General features: G+C 34.1%; 1 protein-coding gene across 4 annotated transcripts in view; it reads right to left on the bottom strand.

Moving 5' to 3' along the window:
* Window positions 1–394: 394 nt before the first annotated feature.
* Window positions 395–19808, bottom strand: part of TSGA10 (testis specific 10) — a 59032-nt gene continuing 39618 nt past the window's right edge. For all 4 annotated transcript variants that reach the window (XM_032469545.1, XM_032469544.1, XM_032469546.1 and 1 more), the window contains 7 exons: window positions 17904–18014; window positions 14750–14935; window positions 10107–10316; window positions 8598–8800; window positions 6966–7070; window positions 6638–6787; window positions 395–1902 (listed from right to left, as the gene is read on the bottom strand). In XM_032469545.1, coding sequence (XP_032325436.1) covers window positions 1878–1902; window positions 6638–6787; window positions 6966–7070; window positions 8598–8800; window positions 10107–10316; window positions 14750–14935; window positions 17904–18014 — 990 coding nt within the window. In that variant the 3' untranslated portion in view covers window positions 395–1877. The remainder of the gene's footprint in view (window positions 1903–6637; window positions 6788–6965; window positions 7071–8597; window positions 8801–10106; window positions 10317–14749; window positions 14936–17903; window positions 18015–19808) is intronic.

Raw genomic sequence — 19808 nt, 5'->3', positions numbered from 1 at the left:
AGGAGGAGACATTGTTGAATTCAGTTTGGCTGTACCAAGACAGTGCCTATGAGATATTTAACCCACATGGTTAACAATCCTCTTTTAAAACACCCTTACTTCAGCAAGACTGGACATTTTGTATTAAACATGACATTTCAAAGGTGAGAGTTCTTTTTCAGATTTCTTTGTCATCAAAGGAAAAAAAAGTTTGGTATAGTTTTTATGTTGTGTATTTTATTGCATTTTCTGTACTGGCTTTATCATATTGATAAGCTATTATACATTAACATCAAGCAATTAGACTCTCATTTAAAACAGTGTTCTTAAACATTATCATAAGAAATAATTTTTTCTTTGAATTTTAACATAGTATACAGTTAAGGTTTCCCTACCTTTGGATAATGTTGGCCCCTTCGTACTTACCATATAATTTTCCTTTTAAGTATTCTGCAATAGATGGCACAAGTCAAGTACAGTATACATTTAATCAAGTATGGAAACATTTTCTTACATACTCTCTCATGCCCCTCTCCCTGCATCCTGCCCTCCCCACACGAAACGTGTGGTAAGTGCCCTTGGTGGCTCCTTGGCAGCTCTTACAGGAGGTGGATACAGACTGAAGTTAATGTTATGATGATCTAATGCTTTGCCACTTAGCAAAGGTTAATTCTGCATATTTACTGGTATATTATTTAATATTAGCAAGAACAACTTTTCTGTATATTATTCTGTAACATGTTTATAAAAGGATATCTTATTTTTAATCATTCAATTTTTTAAACCAATCTGTAATAACTCTCTTGAATTAGATGAGTAAACCTCAAGGTTTTTAAAAATCAAAGTAAAATGAATATATATCATGAATTTATGGTGGAATGTTAGAGTGCTAATGAATAAACAAGACCTAAATCAGGGCACTAGCCTACATTACTGTAGTCATAATGAACAGTGATTACATAAAATGAGAAACTGTCTACATCATATGAATACTATTAATGACAGGACTTTTTTTATTAAAATGGCAAGAGTACAAATAGCTTATATCAGTAAAATACAGTAGTGTTCAAATTGCAATATCAACATTAAATCAAGGCCTATGGACAGAAAAGGGAAGAGATTTGGGAGATTTTAGGGCAAATAAGGAAACATCACTGAACTTGTTAGTCTACATTATAGACAGCTGCCATAGGCAAAAAAAAATAAATAAAATGGCAATTAAGTTGATTGCAGTATTTTAATATTTTAAAGAAAACGTATTAAAAATACAGATTTTTATTAAAAAATCCTACATTCTTGACAGATATAGATAGCATCACCTACCTTTCTAAAAATAGTAGGGGTAAACACAATTGTAGAAAATGTATGTTAATTAGTGGCACAATACTATGCATTTAAAAACCCTGACACACTCCTACTATCTACTGTTCTCAAGTCAGATTATGGCCTGGAATTTATGTCAGCTTGGCTCCAAAATGGAAAACGGGGTCCTAGGCCAGTATTGGTCAATTGTGCCCAGGTTGGCACAACTTCTCTAGCCATGAAAGCATAAATCACAAAGAAAAAATCAGTTTTGTAAAAACACTTTTCCCTCTTTTTATAAGCTTCTTTATTTACTCCGGATAGTTAACATAACCATGTTCAATAGTGAAGTAAGCAGATTTTACACTCACTATTACTGTATGGATAGAAAGAGCCATATGCACTTTTGTTTTTATAAGTCATCTCAGATCGCTGTGATATGGCACATGAAAACAGAGATTCAGAGGCACAAAGTTAATAAATACATTTAACATTGTTAAGCATTCAAAAGATAATGCAATCATATAGCAAAAAAAAAAAAAAAATCAGTTTGTAACTTTGACCTCTCCCAAGGATGTGAAGAATTTTTCCACGTGTCAGAAATCTCTATAGCAAAGATTCCTGCAAGAGAGGAAAAAATTACATAGATTAATAGTTTTAACTCAATGACTTCACAATACATGAAAAATCTATTCTAACATTACTTAGGCAATACTTGAGATTTCTTCCCCCCAGCTTCTGTGAAGGAGAACAGATACAATGTACTTTCTCACTCAATTTTCACAAACTGTGATAACATCCATATCATGGAATAATGTTCAATAATAAAAAGGAATGAACAATTGACATACAACAATTCGGACAAATCTTATGGACATTGTGGTAAATGAAAAAAGTCTCAAAGTTACAACCTGTGTGTGATTCCATTTATATAATATTCCTGAAATGACAGAATTACAGAGATGGAGAAGAAATTAGTGTTTGCTCGCGGGTAGGGAGGAGGACGCGAGAACTGTGACTACAAAGGTGTGTCATGAAGGAATGAGTTCCCTGGTGCTGATGGCGCAACTCAGTACCTCGACTGAGGTATTATTACATGTGTGGTATGTAAAAAAACTGCACACACACACAAACAAGTGCACGTAAAAAGTAGTGAAAACTGAGTAAGGCCTATAGACTAGTTCACTGACTACCAATGTCAGTTTCCTGATTTGTAAGATATTGCCATTGGGAAAAGCTGGGGGAAGAAAATGGGGGAAGGATACGTGGAACTATCTGTACTATTTTCGCAAATACCTACAATCATTTCAAAATAAAAAGTAAAGCGAAACAAAACAAAACCTCGTTATAGCCATACAACGCAACATTACTCAGCGGTTAAAAAGAATATCCAGTAATATCTGATACATACAACAAACTGGATAAATCTCAGATATATAAGGGTGAGTGAAAGTCAGCCACTATAGACTACAGACTATCTGATTCCATTTATATGACAACCGGAAAAGGCAACACTATAGGAAAAGCAAACAGATCACTGGTTGAGGAAAGTAAATTAAGTACATTGACCGTTGTTTGGATAATAGCTGGCAGTCAGAGGATACCATTTAAAACAAACAGCAGAAGCTTACATTTTTTAAAAGAAGGATTAAGGCTACTATTAAAAATATTAATGAAAAGGTAATCTATAATAAAACACAATTCAATCTTTTGAGTGTGAAAAGAAATGTGCACAAAGAAGAATAACCAAATTGAGAAAGAAATACAGTAAATAAAACATGGTTAAACACAGTTATCATAATATAGGATAATATGACAGAGTTGAGACCAAATTAAACTGCCATATCAATAATGTAAAGGAGCTTAACTTACCTATTTTAAGAAAAGAATTTCAAAATGGATTATAAAGCAAAATTCAAATCCATGCTATATACAAGAGAGATACTTAAATGCAGTGATTCAAAAAAGCTAAAAATAAAGAGATGGACAAAGATTTACCAGGTAAATGGAGACAATATGGAAACAGGAGTTGTAATTCTAATACCAGACAAAGTAGATGTCAATCCTTCCTCCTTCCAAAAAAATTAAATGCATCAGTAAATAACCATAAAAGCCACATTCACAATGAAGATATGACAGTTCAGAATATCTATGCAACAAATAAAACAACAAACTACCTATATAAAACAAAATTTATAGGAGATACAAGAAGAAATAAAAACATATAATAGGAGATTTTAAGACACCATTCTTAGTAAAATAGGTCATGTGAACAAAAATTAAATGACATTATAAAAGAACTAAATAGATACATTACACTACACTCTGATAAGAAAGAACGTATCTTCTCAAGTGCACATTAACTGTTCACAAAAATTGATCATGTAGTAAAGTACAAAGAAAACATCAGTAGTTTCCATAAAATAGAAATATTACAAACAAGAGTCTCTAATCACAATGCAGTAACACTAGAAATTAGAAATGAAACCAAAACAACAACAACAAAAAAACCCTTTTCACTGGAAAATTAAAAGATATTCTATCAAATAACTCCTGGGTAAAGGTGAAAATACAAACAGAAATTAGAAAATTTCTGAAAAATAATGATCACAAAAACACCACATATCAGAATCTATGTAATACATTTAAAGCAGCGATCACAGAAAAAATCAGAGCCTTGAATGTCTACATCAATAAAAATGAAAGAATGGCAATAAATGAATTAAATTTCTAACACAAAAAGCTAACAGAAAAAATTCCAGCATAGTAAATGAAAAGCTAGCCCAAGTAAGGAAATAATATAAATAGAAACAGATATTAAGATAGAGAAATGAAAATAGGTTAAATCAGTAAATCAAAATGCTGGTTCTTTGAAGCAATAAACAAAGTAAACAAACCATAGGCTAAGGCAATCAACAAACAAAAAGGGGAAGCACACATATACAAATAAGAAATGACAGCAGGATATAACTATTGATATAGAGGAAATTGTAAAATTTATAAAATACTGCAGTGGTTACTTCTGTGCAAATAAATTTGAAAATCTGGATAAATTTTAGACAAATAAAGTAGAGATAGAAAGCTTAAAAAGACCAATTTCCAATGAAGAAATAGAATAAGTTATCAAGGAAGAACATGCCAAAAAAAAAAAAAAAAAAAAGAACGACAGCTATGTGGTTTCACAGGTAAATTCACCCAAATCCTTACAGATCAGATAATTCCAAACTATATAAACTGTTTCAAAGCACAGTAAACAAAAAACTTTCAAATTCTTCTTTTGAAGCAAATATAACATTGGTATCTAAACTTGATAAAAATATCACAAAGAGAAAATTATAGACCAATATCACTTAAGAATATTGATACACAAACCTAAAATAAATAAAATTTTAATGAACACTAAGAAAATAATACACTATGATCAAATAGAGTCTATGCCAGAAATTCAAAGATGGGTCAGTAGCTGAAAAATTTATTAATATAACTCACATATTAATAGTTCTAAAGAGAAGAATCATATCTTCATAGATACTGAAAAAGCCCTTGACAAAAACATTCTTTCCTAATAAAAAATCTTGAAAAACTAGGAATGGGTGGTGTTTCCTTAATGCCATAAAACATACAAACCTCAATCCTAATGCCAGCATCTTACTTAATGGGCAAACTGTAGAGGCATTCCCACTAAAGGTCAGAATTAAAACAAGGATGTCCACTTTTGCCACTACTATTTATCATTACTCTGAAGACACTAGTGAATACAATTAACTAGAGAATACAATTCAAGAGATAAAATAGGAAAAGAAGAAATAAAAATTATCTCCTTTTGCAAATAACATGATAGTATACTTGGAAACCCCTAAAGAATCAAAGACAAACTTAATGAAACCATAAAAGAATTTAGCGTGGTAACATGATAGAAAATTAACATGCAAAAATAGCATTTTTTGAAGATACAATAAATGAAAGAAACCCCATTTACAATAGCAACAACAACAAAATAAAGTATTTAGGAATGAATTTAACAAGAAATGTTCAAAACCTATATAGAGAAAATTACAAGCCATTCCTGAAAGACACAAAGCAAATTTGAACAAATGGGAAGAAATCTCTTCTTCTTGGTTAGGATGTCTCAACATAATCAAGAAAAGTGAAAAATGAAAGCAAACTGAGACAAATGAATCTAATGTTATTTCAAATGTATACGATGACCACAGTGAAAGGGAAAAAAAGAAAATTAATCCAAGTAGTTTAGGAACATAGTATTTGACTATATGCCCTCAAGACTCGGTTAAGGGTGTATACAGGGATGGGAAGGAAGAACTGTAAACAGATTCTGAGCATTTGAGTTGGTCTGTTTATTGTAGTGATATAGGTGAAGAAATTCTGAAAGTATTTTAGATGCATTCTGGGACTGAGCAAATAAGTAACTGTGCCACTGCTGTTGAGTAGGTATGTTGATGTTGAACCAGATTCTCACTGAAGAAAGGACACACAAATACAGAGTGGAAGGAGGCAAGGAAGAAACTTGTGACGATGGTTCCAACTGGAGGTACTGGTTACTGTTTAAAAACGTCTGTTGTGGGGTGGTGGGAAGAAAGCAAGAGACAGAGGGAGAGGGAGAGAGAGAGAGGGAGAAAGGAGGACGTAGCATGTGAGAGTGTGTGAGATAGCTCGTATGTGGTCTCAAACACGTAAAAAGCAAATGGGGATGGGGCGGAGGGGATAGCTCGAGTGGTAGAGCACATGCTTAACACACACAAGGTCCTATGTTCAACCCCCAGTACCTCCTCTAAATATAAACAAATAAATCTAATTACCTCCCCCAAAAAGAAAGAAAGCAAATGGGGTAAAATTTTAATAATAGTGAGTATGGGTAAAAGGTATACAGATGTTCTTTGTATTATTTTATTTTTATTTTTGTTAACTTCTTGTAAGCTTGAAGCTATTTCCAAATAAAAATATTTTTATAAAATTTGTAAAATACCGGAATATAAGATATTTTCCCCTGAAAATTTAGCCTATTACTTTCCTAGAGTATATGTATTTTATGGTGCTGTTAATAATTAGCCAATATTTTGTTAATGAAGGTATATGAGAAAAATGTGTCTTGTAGAAATTTTTAAAAATCAGATTTTAAAAATATAATTTATGTAAACATTAGATAGAATAGACACCTTTCTCTGGTATATTTATATAAAACTGATTAGCAGTATATTTTTGGTCAACATATCTAATTATGTAATCATGTTTAAACAGCACTACTAATGACAGACTGTTACTGAGTTTTCTTATCCCCTCAAATATGCAGTTTCTATTGCTATGTGGTTCCCGAAGAATGGATCCTTAACGCACTTACTCTTCTAATGATCGATCTAGGCCTCGGTCAGGAGATCGATGGTGAACACGTTCTGGTGAATGACATTTTGCATTTGGCTTCATCGCAGAACTCAAATGATAAGCATTACTTGAGTAATTCTGGCGGCGAAGTTCTTGCACGGCCCTCTCCCTAAAGCAAAATAATGAGGCTTTCAAACTTTATCTCCAGTGACATTATTAATACTGTCATAAAACTGTAGTTAAAATCATACTTGAAAATATAACCATCATGAAATAACCAAAATCTGTTGTTCTCTAAGAAGCAATGCTCTCCAGGCTGAACACTGCATAGTGTTTGAAAGGCTTACCTTTCAAAGCGCTCTGTCCCTAGCTGTCTCTTGGTAATGTCTAAATCAGCTTCCAACTGCGTTACGACATTCCTGAACTGGGCCACGTCTCTACTCTGGATGGCCCTGTGTAAAGGAATGTAAGAGTGACAGCTAATTAAAGGTAAAATATGGCTAGGACTCCTAGAGTACATGAAACCATGCTGGCAATGGTTTCTCGCTGGATCCAAGCAAAATTGTGATTTTAATAGACGTATTAGCACATCGAAAATAATGCCAAGTTTAGATGTAGTAAATGTGCAAAGTAGCCTACTAAAAGCCTAAACTGTCCCAGCCCCATTCAATTAGTTAAACCTTCCCCGTCTCAGTTTCCCAATGTTTAGATGGGGTGATATTATTTATTATCTCTTTACTGCAGATCATTTTTACAAGTGTACTTTCAGGTATTATACATATATTCCAGTGCATATAAGACTGGACACACTAGCACCATGATTAATATGCTCTGTGTGTGTATATAAACATTTAAGCAACCAAATGCCTTATGTATATTTGTAGTGAAATTTGATATATCCACTCTCTTCAATTTAACAGGATAGTCCTTAGGGCTAAACAATGGCTCAAAAACCCTGTGATAGAGCCCCTATCATAAGGACAATAATGACAGAGACAAACGCTGCTGGCACAGGACATTCTATCCTCGTTGCTGGCTTTCAGGACTGCATTGTAGACTGCTGGAGTCTAAACTTTAGAGAATAAGAACACAGAAGCTTATCAGGCTTACCAGTTCTAAGTGGCAGTACTTACCAGCAAGTCTAAAACAGAATGTCCCCCTTAAGGTGGGAGTTTTGGCACACTCCACTGAGGCAGGTTTCCACCTCCAGTTTGAGAAAATAATCCTGCAGAACTGGTTGAATGTATCACAAAAGCCCAACTGCAGTGACTGAAAAGAATGGCTCAATCACAGCTGCCACAACCTAAAAAGTTTCGGAAGGAAACTGGCCCTGGCTTTGCAGCCTTGGCTCAGCCAGGGGCTCCTACAAGTGGCTGATTCCTGAGACATTGCTTCCTGTCCTTCCCCACATCCCACACTAGGATGGGAGGGCAGAGTTGAGGCTGGATGAAAGTGTTGCAGGTGGACAGATAAGAACAGAGGCTAAGGGTCCTCGTCAGGTTTTGTGGGGGGTGACCAAGTTTAACAATAAAATACTCATGATCCAGGCAGGCATTTCCACCCAACCCTCCAGTCCTGTAATAAGGTGCTAAAGGCACTAGGGATTCTTTTTTTAAAAAGTCAAAATCAATGCTCTGGGGGAAGCCTGCAGCATTCTGTGAATACATGGTTCTTCCAGGTACCCAGTATATACTTATAGGTACATAGAGAAATACTGTGTGACAAACAGACTAGGTAGCAATACAAGGTAGGTCCAAAAATAGAAAAATTCTTCTGGTTTCAGAGTACTTAATTTTTTTCTTATCTGGTTATAAGATTTCCTAAACATAATATTGTTAAATCAATAGATGTTCTCTTATACGCAAAGCTCTGATGGAAAAAATTATGGCACTAAATTGTCTAAATTCCAGCTTTAGCCTATAATGTACTCAAAATTTAAGAAATATGACTTTATGTTATCATATTGCTAGCCAACTCACATTTTATTTTCTGCCAAACAAAGGTGTTCTTTAAGAAGCTGAATTTCAGATTCTTTTTCTTGAAGTGCTATCTGAGACTGATATTCTTTGTCTCGATTGGCCACCAGCAAAGCTTCTAGATTCTGCATGGAGATCCTCTCATTTGTCATCTGACTCCTGAGGAGTTCTATTTCAGAACGAGCAGAATCTAACTCATTCTCCATCTGTACAATAACAGGAAGACACCTATACTTATTCCCATTTGTTCACTTAACCGATTTATTATCAGAGACAAATTTCTGTATTATGTCATAAATTTAATTTCTTGATTACAAATCGTGTCCTCCTTACCAGATACACACACACACACAGAATATCACTTTCCCCAACCCTCTGATATCAGAAAATTCATTTAAGTAAAGAGTATGATTAATCCCAAACTGCAAACAACTCCCATTTTCAGCTTTGATATTTCTGAATATATTTCTGCAAGACTGACATGGTAGTATCTGTGAGTACTGCTTTGTCTTGAGTTAGGTGAGTTACAAACACCTAACCACCAGGGATGGAATGTCATCGTATTCCATAGTTAAGATAAGGAGCAATTGCATATTCCCTCTCTTGCATGATCCTATGGGAAACTTCACTTTTTGAAGGTTATCTTGAGCCTAAATAATGCTCTGTAAGCCAAATGTTTCTTCAAGAGGGGGAAAACCAGACATCACTATTTAGAAAAAAAATTATTCCTATCTCACAATATACATTATAATAAATTATATGTGCATTTTTTAAAGTTAAATGTGAAAAGATAAAACTCTAAGAAAAGAAAGTTAAATAAAATTGAAATAATTAGGAGAGGAGTAGGCGGGTGGGGAAGAACTAGAAACAATTAGGTGTAGACTAGAAACAATTTAAAAAATGATATTTGACCATAGAAAAAATAAACATATTGATTATCATTATAAACAACCAAAATTTACAAGGAAAAAAAACAGATAAAAATAAACTCAGCAAACAGTTAATATCCTATATAAGGAAGATGAACAAATTGATGAGAAAAATGAACTAATGATATGAACAGACAATTTATAAAATACAGCTAATTAGTAAACATACAGAATTAATGCACCCTTACTAATAATAATCAAATAAAAGTTAAAGCAAGATTAATTAGTAATTAATCAGCCAATCATTAAATAAATTTAGGTTAAAAGAATATCATTAAAGTTATAATTTAGCTGGATAATCCTCAATCTCATGGTTCTTTGTTGATTGATATGTCAATGTGTTTTATAATTCTTTTGGCTAAAAGTAAATGCAAATTACATACTCAAAGGAAGAGTTTCTATTCTGACCTTGAATTGTTTGGAATACAGCATACATTAATTTCTTTTACTTTAAAAATAAAATCTCAAGTTGAAAGGCATGGCTTGATGTGATATTTTATAAAAATAGTTTGGTTTTTTTAAATTGTGGTAATTTTATGGTAATAGTAATATTGAAAGAACTATTTTAAAATGTATTACATACCATTTCTATCTCTTGATCTTTAGCAACCAGCTGTCGATTAAGAAGTTCTTTGCTTGAGTCAAGTTTAATACAAAGTTCCCTTGTGGAAGACAAGTCTGCAAGGGCAGATACTTTTTCGAACTGAACCTTCTGAAGCTCCTCTTCCATCTTTACAATAGACTTATGTAAAGTAGAAATCTGGGACTTGTAGGACCGTTCTGCATTTAAGTGCTGCAAGGACAAAATTATTATATATAGAGACGTTTTCTTAACTTAAAAAAAAAAGACGACAACATGGAAAACAATGTGGGGCAATCTTTTAATGATAGTACTTTTAGATTACAAGGAACTTTAAATGATATAGGTGATAACAGTATGTACAAAACATTCTGGGAAAGAAATTCAGGTTTCAGATTTCTATATATAAAATCCATGAGGAAAGTGGTCAACTGGTCATTCTTTCTAATGTACTTAGAAAACAACTTATCTCAATTAAATGTCTCAGACCCAAAGCTAGTTGAGATTTACATGTTTAGCCTATAGTTCTGTCTATATTTGCTATAGTTTCAATTATTCTATAATATAAATATCACCATTGTTAAAGACAAAACATCAGCCACTTTCACTCACAATACCCATTTTCCATTCTTTTTTTTTTTTTTTGTGGTAGAATGGCTTTTTCTTTTTTTTTATATGTAAACATTTTTATTGAGTTATAGTCATTTTACAATGTTGTATCAAATTCCAGTGCAGAGCACAATTTTTCAGTTATACATGAACATACATACATTCATTGTCACGTTCTCTTTCACTGTGATCCATCACAAGATCCTGTATATATTTCCCTGTGCTACACAGTACAATCTTGTTTATCTACTCTACATTTTGAAATCCCAGTCCCTTCCCACCCCCCATTTTCCATTCTTGAATGGCACGTTTATACCAGCTGTAATATCATAAAATGAGGACCAATAATTATCCAACACTAATAACTCTGAGGGAAAAAGACTCTGGGCAAGTATAAATCAAGAATACATCCACATTATGGAAAATAAGAGCAGGTTTTAAAACTGTAATATGAAATTGAAGTTATGTAAATGCTTTTAAATGTTCAAGACAATTCCACCCTCGTTTTTTGTTTTTGTTTTTGTTTTCAGAAAAAATGTCTTTTGTAAGTACACTGCCACCTACAGAGAAGTATTTGCTATTATGTGAAGCTAACAGAACTGAGAGGCAAATAAAGAAATTTTTCTTCCTTTACAAGTACAATGCACACAAAAAATTGCTCCTGGAATAAGTTATTTGGCCACAATTCACTCCTATCTTTCTCCCTCTATTCCTTCCTCACTGACTCTACTTCTCACTCATTCTTCAACCTTCTATCTAACCATCCATCTATCCACCCACCCATCTACCCATCCGTCCACCTATCCATCCATTCCACACTTATTGAGTATATTCTAAGTTCCAGTCAATGTGGCTAGATGCATATCCAATGGAAAGCAAAATGGTCCCTGCTCTCATGAGTAGAGTCATGTATCAATAAAATAATCATACAGATGAACATGTAAATGCACATTAAGCAAATATTTCTAGAGACAAAAGTGTGTAACAGACGAAAGTGACTAAGAGGATCAAGGAATTCAGGAAAGGCTTAACTGAGTAAATGCCACTTGAACTGAGATCTGAAAGGTGAGTAGATATACACTGTGTGTTGGGAGGGTGGCTTTTCAATCAGAGGACAGCTAAGTGCAAAGCAAGAACAGAGAGAAGGCTAGGACGGCTAGAGCTCAGAGACCACAGGGAGGAGCGTAGGAGATGCAGTTGAAAAGGTATACAAATGACAAAACAGAGCGTCTAAGCCATGTTCAAATTTAGATCTTTATCTCTACTAAAAGATCTTCCAGAGGGAGGTTATGTGATCAGTTCTGTGTTGTGAAGAGATCACTTTGGATGTTTCAGGTTCTAGTAAGATAGTTGATTAAACTAAGTGGAAAACCTTCTGGATAAATAGAACAAAAAATTATTTTTGCAATTCATAGCTGAGCTTTCAGGTAAAAAAGAGAAATTCTCACATGCCAAAAAAATAAAGAGAAGACAAAACCAGAGCAAGGAGCAAATGAGCAGGCCTGAAGCTAAGAACTGGGGGTTAGAAGACCCAGTAACTGTGAATGGCTTAACACACTCAAGCAAGAATAGGCGACAAGAATTTAGGACTAATGGATAGTCAGAACTGAGATCTGCATGTAATCTGGGGCCCTTGAAAGGAGGCTCCAGAGAAAAAAAGCCATTCAACCTCACAGGGAGACAACCAAAAGTTTATCCTGACCTAGATTCTGGATAGAGAAAAAAATGTCTTCTGTAAGAAACTGAAACATTAGGTCTGGATTCACCCAATTTTGGAATCTGACTTTACACTACACCCAGTTCTAAACTTTAACCTAAAGTCTGTTCCATGCCTGCGATAACTTGGAGTCCTTTTGTAGAAGCAAACCCATCTCCCTGGCCATATTAGATTCTATAGCAGGGGGTGGGGTAGTTTTACTTCAGGGGAGCTGACAGTCAAACACAAGAGGACACAATCCGCTATGAGTCAGAGTCAGAGCAACACAACATATATAGCAAGGTCAGACTTCCAGAACTTCAAATTACTGAACAGACATTTTATAAGGCATGGGAAAATATGCTTAAATGTTCATTAAAGACAAATTGAAAAGAAAAGAATAACACTTTCAAAAAGAAGCCAGATTTGAAGAAACATCAAAAAGAATTTCTGGAAAGAAGGAAAAGTAGTCAAGAAAATTAAAAAAAAAAAAAAAGACTGCATCAAAGTACGGACTAGCACAGCTGAAGAGAAAAGAATGAGCTAGAAGACAGATCACAGAAGAGAAATAAACATACAGAAACTATGATAAAAAGATTAATAAACATTTGGGCATATTATAAAAGTTGAAGGAGACAGTAGAGTGAATTTGGAGAAAGCAATATTCAAAGATATTACATCTGAGAATTTTCTGAAACTAATAAAAGGCATCAATACTCTGATTGAAGAGGCACAACAAAACCAAAGCCAAAAATAAATAAATAAATCCATGCCTAGACATATAACAGGAAAACCACAAACAAGGAGAAAGAGAAGACTTTAAAAGGAACCAATGACAAAAGACAGACTTATAAATAATGACAGTTAGCTTGAAAACAGACTTCTCAACAACAACAAAAAAAAAGACAAGAATTATTTTCAAAGTTAAAGTGAATTAAAGATCTAAATACGAAGGGCAAATTTTCACATACTTTTAGGATTTAGAACTTTAAAGTGAAAATATAAGAAAATATCTTTCTGGTCTTGGGATACTAAAGGATTCTTAAAGAAGAGTAAGAGCATAGAACAAACAGAAAAAGGCTGACAATAATCCTGACAATATCAGATTTAACACTTCTGTTCATATTGCAAGCACAGTGAAATACAAGCCACAGACAAAAAGAAGATAACTAATATATTTAAAAGGATTATTATCAAGGACAGATAATTCCTACAAATCCATATGAAAAAGATAAGCAATGCAATAGAAAAATGGGCAAAGTTTATGAAAATTCATTTAAGAGAAAAACCAAGAGAAAATTCACAGAAGAGGAATCCTGAATGGCCAAGACACATGAAAAGAGCTTCAATTTCACTTGTAATCAAGGAAACACAAAACAAAAAGTATGGAAAAAATTTAAAAGTCTGATAACACCAAATATTGATAAGTATTTGAGAAAATGATAACTCCTTGATTTTCTGTGGAAGAATAAATCTTTAGAGAACAATTTGACAACACTTAGAGAGTTAAAACTGCACGTCCTGGATGCAGTTATTCCACTTTCGGGCATACATACACCTGGAGGAATATATACCCACAGAGAAATGTGAAAGGATGTTTGCCACAGCATTCTACTATAGAAAAAGTGAAGACAGTTAAATGTCCTTCTGTACAGAAATGAAATTTAAAAATAAAATATTTTATTCATGACTATAGATGCAACTGTTTAGATGTACACTATATGTGCTAAAATAGATATATTTCAAAATTATAATATAGAACAAAAAAGGCAAATTGCAAATGAATATCTACAGTATATTACCACTTAAAAAATCTTAAAGCACGCAAAAGGTTACACATCATTTGTGGGTGACAGGTATGTAGAAAAAGTATAAACAGATGCAAAAGACTTATAAACTGGTATGAAAGTTCTACACACCAACCATTAGGGAGGGAGGAGGGGAAAGGATGAGGAATTGTACCAGCAATGTTTCATTTCTTTAAATAAAGAGAGACTTTATTTAAAGAATAAATGTACTCTTTATAAATACGGTAAAATGTTAGTTAGCATCCTTCAACCTGGGAGATGGGTATATGTGCATCTTTTATATTACTTTTTTGGGGGGCACTGTTTTGGCAAGCTTGAAATAGTTCCTAATTTTTTTAAATGCTAAAGATTATTCTAGTTGTAGGGTAGGCAAGAGATTAGAGAACCAGAGTGGAGAACTGTTAACCGGCTAACAATCACAGTATATTTAAATAACTTAAGTGTTTGTTTACATACTTGATTTATGGAAAGGCAAACAAAACTCTCTTAAATATGATGCAGGAGATACTACAAGCACATTTCCCCAAATTTACCTGCTCGAGCTCTCTAGTGAGGGAATCTACTTTTTCTTTTAATCTGTTACCCTCGGCCTCAGCAGTGATAAGTTCTAATTTGAGGGTATTGTTATCTGCCTCTGCTTGACGGGCCTTGTTTTCCCAGTTTTCAGCATCTTCATTGGCTTTTCGGAGTTGGTCCATCATTTGCCGGTTCTCAGATTCCTAAAAAGCAAATTTTGGGCATTAGTTTAAAAGTGTAAAATGTCAAACATGTGATGCAGATTCAACATTGTCAGGTCATTGGGAATTTACTTGCCACGAGGACCATTTGTAACATAACCTCAAGGAATCCCATCTATACCCTCAGTTTAGAAAACTGGTCATCCTGTAATTAACGAAAGGGAATGGGGCCAGGATCTGCCCCAGCTCCTGAATCACGCTCACTCACCGAGTAAAGTTAAGTAGTTAGTCTTATCTTCAAGACCTCGATGACCATGTTCTTATATTGGCTTCTGTTCAAACAAAACCCTTCATTGCCTCCTTTTCCCACGTATCTGCTTACTGCCTACTTGCTGGTCTGGTTTCTGAGCTTCTGCCTTGACCGACCTCTGGTATCTGTGTATTCCCTTGTTCCTGGCCACTCTTGTGAGTTGTACTATGGCTACAGAGCTTCTGACTGCTTGCACAGCGTAAGTGTCAACTTCTGATAATGCTTTTGGTTTGGTGTATTTCCTCTCGGGTTCCTGTCTTTCCTTCATAACCCCAACCTTAATTTTCTCTATCAGGGACTGTTCTATGATTTACTTTTGCTCTCTGTTCTAATACCTTGCATGAAATTGCTCAGAAGTAAAATATCAAACCTGTGCCAATAAACGCTATTCATAAATACACATTCATGTATATACTGTGCATACACTATAGGACCACATTTTAAAAACCTTAAAAGTTGTATCATGACTAAATAGGGTCTTATTTCTAGAGGAAAACAATCAGCTCCACAAACTATATACTATATTGAGTAATAATTATGAAGCTACTTTAAAAAATATATTTTAGTAGAATGGTTTGGCCAACTCATTCTAAAAAAACCATTTATAATTTTGGTAATTAACTTAAAAGGCATGAGATCTCTTTCTCTCCTTCTTGTTAATAAACAATACATTTCCTTCTCAGAAACACTGGGCTAAATAAATGATCAAATTGCAATAAACAACGTCTCACCCTTTAAGGCTTTCAAATCATATTTAAGTTCTCACAGGTATGATTAAGTAGAAGACTGGTTGAAATTCAGTTAATATTGCCATCTTGTGGTCTAGTTGTACTAATATGAAAAGATCTTTGCCACGTCTGTTGGTTAACAAGTTAACATATTAAAACTACTCTACTGGCTTTTAAGATTCAGATATTCCAAATGTGCCAGTAGGAATCTGATGGGCGTTTTCTATTACTGTACTAAAGATAACAGTTGTGCATAGAGTATGTACTTAGGAGGTACATGGTATAATATACTTAAACTGAATTTTATAGTGTCTCCTAACTGCTCTTCCTCCTTCTGATTCTGTTACCCTTCTGATTTATTCTTCCAGCAGTTCCACAACAATCTTTCTAAAAGGCAACTCTTCAAATAACTTCTGGGCTTATGCTGTCATAACAGCTTCCTGAAAATATAGTTCAAACGAGTCCTTCTTACCTCTCTGTTACCAGCCACCTCTACACTCCACACTCTCTGTAGAATCTACATTCTAACCCCTACGTCTTTGCTCACGTGGTCCTCACTGCCTAGGGTTCCACTCTGTTTCCTCTCAGTTTTTCATCTCTGGCATCTCAACACCCAGCATACCGCACACTGAACAAATGAGTGAATGAATAAACTACTCAACAGTTCTTAACGGACCTCCCTACCAAACGGGACCTATGGTTCGTTCTCTCAGGCGGGTGCCTGCTATGTTGTGAAAGGGAATCTCATAAAGGAACTCATCCTAGGATGCTAAAAGCTGAGAGAAGTTTGATGTGTGATATCTGAAAACACAATTCCGGAATCTGAAAGCCCCAGTGGTGGCATTTTAGAAAATGTGACAGAGTCGGGAGAAAAAGGGAAGTGTCTAACATTGACTGAACGCTTACTATGTTCAATGTTGTTCAGATATTCATTTATTTATATTCTGCCCTATTCCAGGACAGACTTCAAGGGCTCACTGTGCAGGCCTGTTTTACTCACTTGGGTGTTCTTCCCTTACAGGTGGGACACCGAGACTGAGGGAGGCTGACTAGTCTATAGAAGCCCATGTCATTAGTGAGAAGAGGAGTCAGACCTATCTGACTCCAAAGCTTCAGTCAGTTTATGACACTGCTTTGCTAGCACCTTAAATTCAAGAAATGTAGGAAATTATCTGCTTTGGCAATGTAAGGCTCCTTGCTGCCCGAAAGCAAGATCGCAATTCTGGAGTTTCCTTAGAATATCTTCTCTCTCAAAGTCCAAAACAGTCTTATGCACACTATAAAGAAATGCTCAAGATATGTTTGTGAACTGATATTAAATGATATGTTATATAAAATAAGAAAAACAGTTTGTGTGGAGGAATTCCTATCAATGGTTTGATTGTTATGTAGGTAACACTACACCTACTACAGCAGTTAATCCAACATTATTTTCGATAATATTTTGGCAAATGGACGTACCTAACATCCTTGGTCAAGCTGTCTGTTTATTCCAGGGTTGTGAACACATGTACCCAAATTTAGTGGGAATCATCTGATGTCTGACACATGCGCCTGGTCAAATGGTTACTAACAGAGAATGCAGAAGAGAGCCACCTGCCCTCTGGTCCTAAGAAACAGATGGCCCCGCAACAGTGATCAGTTCTTACCTGCTACACAGTCAGGTGGAGCCTCTCTCGTCAAAGGTTTGTAATTGTAAACTACCATTTTCAAATGTAAGTGGGCTCAAGTTGATTCTGGCCCCCTGTCCTTCATCCAAACATTGTTTCATGGCAAACTAAAACTTGAGTTACTTTTCTAGACACTGGTGACATTCTGAATATATAGTTAACGTATCATTATCAACACTAAAATATGCTATGTATTTTAAAAATGCACTTGATTCAGCTATGAGTATAGTCAATCAATAACTTTAATGAAAATTCTTAGGTATCATGAGCAAAGGGAAAAAAATATATATAAGTATACGTACTTCGGACTTTAATATATTCTTCAGTTTATTAACTTCCAAATTAGTATCTTGGACCTTCTGTTTTATGTCACTAAGTTCATTATGAGTATCATTCAATTTTTTAGACAGTGCCTATAAGAAAAAGACAAGTTTGACTAGAAAAACTTAAAAATTACTCTGTCAAAGCCCCATAAATAAATTTTTAAATATTTACAATAAACATAGTAAATAAAAGCTAATGTACCTAATGTATAAAACTCAAACAAAGACAGTGAGAAAACACAAGACCAAACAGTAAATCGGCAAAGAACCCAAACTAAATTCGCAGAAAGGAAGCAAAAGTCGATTAATACTTGAAAAAAGTTAAAATTTAGTAGTAATCAAAGAAATGCTAATTAAATTAATAAAATACTATTTTGCCTATCAAATTAGCAAAGACTTAAAGCTTTTCTGTCATAGCAATGAATGGGCATTTCCACATATCGTTGGAGTAAGTGAAAATCTGCAAAAAGCAAATATGTGATCTGCAGCCTAGTTATGTATCAAAAGACACTTTTAAATGTTCATAAAAACAGGAAAGACAGGTATGTTGCTTTGTGTTAAAGGTGGGAAATGGATACGGGGTATTCATTATATTTGAAAATGCTCACTTAGAAAGATCTTAATTTGATAAAGAAATCTCATAAGCGCTTGATTCAATTTGAAATTAAATCTATAAAACTGAAAGAAAAAGAATGTGCATTAAGGCATTATTTGCTATAGTGATAGTATTTATTCACTTAGGTGAATGATGCAGTAAATAATAGTATCTATGTAGCGGTAAAACCACATAGAATGCTATGCATCCATGAGAAATGTTTGGAATGATTTTTAATAACAGAGGAAAATGAAATGTTTATTTAGTGAAAAAAATCAGGATAAACACTAAAAACATCTCAACTCAATTTGTTTAAAGTTGTGACACTGAGGGAGAAATTCTTTTAAGGTTTCTATTATGGGTTCTTAAATAGCCTGCAGTGCACAGGGACCCACCTTCTAACCCTTGGAACCTATGACCCAAACAAAGGAAAAAATACTCTTGAACATTGGTAAATTGTTATAATACTAATTTTCCTCTGATTATAAAAAATGTTTATGAAGTTGTAACAAAGCAAGGAGGTACGTATGATGGTATCGTAAGCTAATAATAGCTACAAAACATTTATTGAGTGATTATGCTAGACACTCTGGCAAGTGCTTGCTAGACATATTCTCATTTACTCTCCGTGTTTCCAGTCGATGAAGAGATTTATAGAAATTAAATGATACGATCACAAGCCAGGCAGGGGGACTCACACTCACAAGCTGCCTTCTCATGTAGAACAAAGCATGATATAAAGTGGTATATAGTTTTACGCCAGCTGTATTAAAAAGTTCATGTGAAATATAATATAAAATTTTTTAAGTACATTGAAAGTCAGTAAAAAATACATTAACAGTGGCTAACTGTGGATGGTAACGATGAGAGTTTTTAATCTAATTTTTTATAAATGTAAGTTATATTTACCATTAGCCTATTTTGCTCTAGCTATAAATAGAGTACACAAAAGTAGATCCTATAATTCACATCTTTTGTTTTTATTGCTATTAATTTTTACAAAATAATCTTTATTTTAGAATAGTTTTAGACTTGCAGAAAATTTGTGAAAATAGTATAGAGAGTATCCATGGACCCTACACTCAGCTTCCTCTGTTGTTAACACCTTACAAATTACATGGTACATTTGTCACAATCAATGAGCCAATACTGCTACATTATTAACTAAAGTCCGTATTTTATTCAGATTTCTTTCATGTCGATGTAATGTCCCTTTTGTGTTCCAGAATCCTACTATTCATTAACTTTTGAACAAAGTACATTAACAGCACAGGAAACTTTTTAATAAT

The sequence above is a fragment of the Camelus ferus genome, chromosome 28, assembly GCF_009834535.1.
Source record: "Camelus ferus isolate YT-003-E chromosome 28, BCGSAC_Cfer_1.0, whole genome shotgun sequence".
Taxonomy (NCBI): domain Eukaryota; kingdom Metazoa; phylum Chordata; class Mammalia; order Artiodactyla; family Camelidae; genus Camelus; species Camelus ferus.
This window is presented reverse-complemented; position numbering and strand designations above follow the sequence as displayed.